The sequence below is a fragment of the Photinus pyralis genome, unplaced genomic scaffold (genome assembly GCF_008802855.1).
Source record: "Photinus pyralis isolate 1611_PpyrPB1 unplaced genomic scaffold, Ppyr1.3 Ppyr1.4_LG4, whole genome shotgun sequence".
In the NCBI taxonomy this organism is placed as follows: domain Eukaryota; kingdom Metazoa; phylum Arthropoda; class Insecta; order Coleoptera; family Lampyridae; genus Photinus; species Photinus pyralis.
In genome coordinates, this window is record NW_022170511.1 from 47,869,672 (window position 1) to 47,874,857 (window position 5,186).

Consider the following 5,186-nt stretch of genomic DNA (forward strand, 5'->3'; position numbering starts at 1 on the left):
TCAAAGATAAATCAAAAACTTTATTTCCAACGATAATTAGATTTATTATTGTGCCGATCCGAACAACCATCCTCTTGATTTACTAAATCCTCGTCGATGAGCAATTCGAAATCTCCCAAGGTTTCTGGTGCAACTATTTTATTCCAACGAACACTAAAATGAATTATACAAACACGTACCATTTAAAAATGTACCTACTCCGGATGACCAGAAGGAGGAAGCACAAGAGACAAAATATTGTCGATCAGTTTGTGCTTCAAAATGCGATCGTTGGCGGTGGTGGAGGTGAGCGACGGCGAAGCGTTCACCTGCAAACTGTAAGTGAAATTGAAGAAGTCGGTAAGCATAACCACCTCGATTAGCCACGGTTTCAATTTGTTGTCGATGATGATGTCGTAGCCGTAGCATTCGAAGCAGTGGCGGTCGGTTGCCATAACCGGCTGCACTGCTTTCAAAGAGTGAATGATTAACCAACTAATTTCGTCAAAGAGTTTCTCGGTGGTCTCTTTACCACGGGTGCTCTCCAGGTGGAGCCTCAAATTTTGAACGCTTAGCTTTCCACCGTGCAAAGAGTTATATTCATCCTACAACAAACTGCGTGGTACCTACTGTAGAACTGTCGATAGATCCTTACTCCATGCTTTTGAACGGCTACATTGGTCAAGTGCACAAACATATTGTCTAATTCTGCGACACTTGTGTCGTACTTGACCGTGCAAAATCTGCAGAAGCCCAGCTTGAACTGGTACGCTTTCAACGGGCGAAACGATGTGACGATGACATACAAACGTAAATCGAATTTCTTCCCTCCGATTAGAAGAGGATTGTTAATATACCTAAAACTTGGAAAGTTAAAAATTGAAACGCGGAAACGGGTTTCTTACCGCGAGATCACGTAGCATTCTCTCGACAGTTGCGGTTGGAGAGGATTTTTATTTGCCTCCCTCGACCATCGCTTCAATTTTGATAGCTTATTAATCAGGAAGATGCCCAAACCTTGAGATTTCCCGCACGGTTTCATAATCCAAGTGCTTTGGGGCGCCTTGCGATACTCTTCAACAAACATGTTATAGTCTGCAGGTAAGACGAACGTTACTGGAATAAAATCTAAATGTAAGTACTTTGAATCCCATCTTTCCGCAAGGATGTTCCCTTCCTTCTCCAGATCTCTACGGTACCGTTTTATATTCTTAACTAATAGGTCCTTTCTTGAAATTTCGTAATGGTTCGGGAAGTGATTGATTATTTGGTTGTCGCTCATACGATACCCGCTGTCGACACTAAATAAGCTACGGCACGTTTGCGTTCCGGCCCAGTACACGTTCCATTCGTCTTCGGGGCCCACCTGCACCCAGCCCCGTTTCTCGCAGTTTGCTACGACTACGCTTTTATCGAGATCTGTACAGAAAGTTACTTTCATTGTTACTGAAATTTTTGACAGGACGCTAGAGATTGATCGATAATTATTGCTAGGCAACCAAATTTTATTCAAAATGAAAAACGCCCAGAGGCACCATCAGGTCAATCTCGAAAACTTCAGTGACATAAGGGGCTAGGTTCGTTTGGGTCCACATCTCGTAAATGTATCTGTTGACAGGGTAGATCTATGTATGGCCCTTTTTCCAATATTCTAACTGACTATTATATTTGATTAAAAATTTAAAGGGGGCATTCGACCTCTTTGAAGTTACAGGAAATATTGAACATTATATACATATTGTAATGGGATGGGCAATAGGTCAAAATCACAAATGAACCATAGATTTTTAAATTGCCTATCAGTTTTTTTTTAAATATTATTATTATTATTATTATTAAATAGAACCAAAACCCCTAGTCACTACAACAGTTTTTTTTTAAATTGTGGTAGTGACTAGGATTATACTATGTAAGTATGTAACTAAAATCTGTTTGCTTCAATTAGCAAAAAAGTCGCGTGGACCAAGAGGGGGGGGGGGGCTCGTTTGCTACACCCAGGGTTTAACTAAGCTAAGGCATTGAATAAAAAATTAAGACTATTCAATGGCTAATCACAGCGACATCTATAAATAAACAGTTGAACTACTGCTGTTTGCATCCATTTTTTGTTGTGCAACATTATTTAAACAATGATAAAACTAAGATCGATTCCCGGAGAAAATATCGATTTTTAAATGACCGAACTTTCAATATTGAAAGAAGAGGAGCAGTTTTACCGCGACTGTACTTAACCAAGGTACGAAGAATTGCGTACGATTTTCAGTAAGGGAATTTTATTGCCACTCAGCTCGCATTCGGAAACCAGACTTTTAATTCGGCTCATATTCAATAGCATCACTGATAGGTACTTGTAGAAATAGATTTGGCGAAGGTTTGACATCGCTGTCACTTTTTGTTCTCAAGAAACAAACGTTTTCAAAAAATTCCCCTAAAAAATTGCTTAAATAAACAATAAAATTTGTGTCCTTTTACTTTATTAATATTGTACTACTTTGTACGCCCGTTTTCCGCCCTGAAGTTATGACCATACCGTATATTTGTGAAGTCGACCAGTATTGCTGAACATTCGGTATATAGAATCGTTTTAAACTGGCCGCTTCGTTACTAAAAATTGTAGTTTCGGATTTCCTTACTTGCTGTAGGAGACCAGAAGCGAGTTGTTTTCATTTTTGTTTAACTGCTATTATCACCGCCGATATAAGGCACGTAAGTTTTGTAGCAAATTCAACAGTTTTCCAACCGTTCCTGTAGGAATATTTAAATTGATTTTACGGCCGGCAAAAGCTCTCGTCAGAGAAGAAGACAAATTAATATTTTAGAATTTCAAAAATGATACGCCATTCAGGTTTTGTTTTCTATGGTAAATTTAAAACGAGCATTAAAAGCTGCAGTTTTCGTAGAAACCAGGTGATATCTTGACCTCGCCGATTGCACTTGAATTCCGACAGACAATGAGCGAAAATTAGAACTTCATTTTCCGAAACTTCCGTCCGTCACTTACTTGTGTTCAAATTTTGTAAATTAGTAACACGAGCGCGAATGTCACTATTTATCATTTCGGCATCGATATTGAAACTTCTATTAAACACAATCCAATTTACTCATATAGCTTGCTAGTTTAAAGGTTTTAAATCTGGAGTCAAGATATCCTGGATAGAACGCAAAAGTAAATTTCTTATTTGTGGACTAATTTTGTGAATGTCAAAACTACGAGGACTACTATGATTAGGCACTTCGTTTAATAAACGGCGAAGCGATGCATAGAAGTAAATACAATAAAAGGAAAATGCTGGAACCAGTCTTCAACATCTTGATAAATTAGCGCGCTTCCAAGGATACTAAACACAATCTAATCAGACGAGATTTTCTGCAACACATCCAATTAGCTACCGGTATTTACGCTCACTCAAATGGCCGGGCCGAAATTTCCAAATTCGGTGGTCCAGTTAACACCCATTGCCGGTTTCAATTCTCAGGTCAAGCAAGAAGTCTAAGTAAACTGCACAGTTTTGCAGTTTTAATGCTCGTTTTCACTTTAATAGTTGGAGACTAAAATCGGTGAAGGACAATGAAATCATACAATATTAATTTTCTCTCGTCTTCCAAACGGACGAGAGTTTTTGGAGGCTGCACAAACAATTAAAATATATCTACTAAAAAAATTAGATGCGGCAGCTTGTTTTCCTTATAGGCGGCTAAACGACACTGCAAATTAAAGCGTCGATTCGCGTTAATCGAGTGGCAAATAGTTTAGCAACTAAATTGGATAGTACTAGTTAAAAAGAGATAATAATTTTAACTTAGATTTCGTATTTTAATTAATTTTAGGTTAATTTTGCAAGGTGGCCAATAGAAAGCTAATTGAAACATGTAATTACAAACTTAAAAAAACACGCGACACAACACGTAGACAAATAATAATAATATTGTCCTTAATTGTTCAAAAAAAAAAAACAAAGATTTATTCCAGTACATCAAAAATTAAGGGCGAAGTTCAGCACTGCGGCAGACTGCTCTTCCACTTAACCCAGGGGTCGGCAACCTATTGAAACGGAAGAGCCAAAAATTACAATTTACAAAATTTCCCAGTTTTTAAAGAGTCACAAATAATTTTTGATTCAATATTATAGTTTTTGGCTATATACAGGGTCCTGCAACAGTGCGTCGGTTTTTCCTACATAGCTGATACCTGGTAAAAAAGATTGGTGGCTGCGGATCTACAGAAATTATTTTTGAATGTACAGGGTGTTCCATTTTTACGATGTCAATAAATAACTGTTCTTTTTAAATAGATCATCCTGCATATTTTTACTTGTTTCAATGCCATTTGTTCAAAGTGCTATTCTTTTTCAAATGGAACTACCATTTTATTTCGCTATTCGATTGTCTTTGGTGTTCTCTTCAATGTTTATAAGGGGTGCCTTGTGCTTAAATCCCGCAGTTTTTATGTTATTCAATATTTTTCACAAAAGTACCTACTCATTAATTAATTACGTGTTTATACATCGGAGTAAGCTGCTATAATAAAAAAAACAAAAGAATATCAGAAAGTAAACAAGTGTCACAAATTAGATAATTATTTGCTGCAAGTGTAGTTTTGATTTCGTAAACATTAATTATTAGATTAATTAAAAAGGCGAATTTCGAACAAATGAACTAATTTCTTTAGATAAATACGGAGAGCCGCAACTTTATATCAAAAGGTTGCCGACTCCTGACTTAACCCCATTACTACATGTATTTTTAGAAGAAAAGAAAAAAGTAGTTAACTAAACAATTTAAACAAAAAGAAAGAAAATATGAATGTGGAATATTGTATTGGGAGTCCATTTTTTTAAGAGGTCCGTGGATGGAACGCAATTCAGAACATCTCATTTCATTTTGAAATCGATATTGTTTTGTATTAGAATTAGTAGTCGTTAATGTTGTTTAATTTGTTTAGTTTATTTATAAAGTTATTTTGTGTTATTAAGATAAGGAGCATCTGGAAAATATTTGCGTAGTTTTTGTAAAACTTTATCCGGCCTGCGATACGAAGTGTTATCGCTCCGCACCCTAATTAAAGTTCAAGTTTGGAAAACACAGGCGCAGTTTGATTTTTCGAAGACGCGCATTATTTTGTTAAGGAAGGAGGACCAGGAGCGACGAAAGCAAACCGGTTGTTAATACCCTTCATGAAACTTTTATAAAAAAACACATTAAAGAAG

At 36.7% G+C, this 5,186-nt stretch overlaps 1 protein-coding gene across 2 annotated transcripts; it reads right to left on the minus strand.

Moving 5' to 3' along the window:
• Window positions 1–1,792, minus strand: LOC116168913 (probable tubulin polyglutamylase TTLL1). Of its 2 annotated transcripts, none has more exons than XM_031484923.1 (5): window positions 885–1,792; window positions 635–836; window positions 354–584; window positions 199–308; window positions 1–153 (listed from the first exon to the last, which is right to left on the minus strand). In XM_031484923.1, the coding sequence occupies exons 1-5, from the start codon at window positions 1,418–1,420 to the stop codon at window positions 21–23; spliced, it is 1,212 nt and encodes a 403-aa protein (XP_031340783.1). In that variant the 5' UTR covers window positions 1,421–1,792; the 3' UTR covers window positions 1–20. The 2 variants fall into 2 exon arrangements, with proteins under 2 accessions (XP_031340783.1, XP_031340784.1); XM_031484924.1 differs by having other exon boundaries at window positions 51–153; window positions 195–308; window positions 885–1,791.
• Window positions 1,793–5,186: the final 3,394 nt, after the last annotated feature.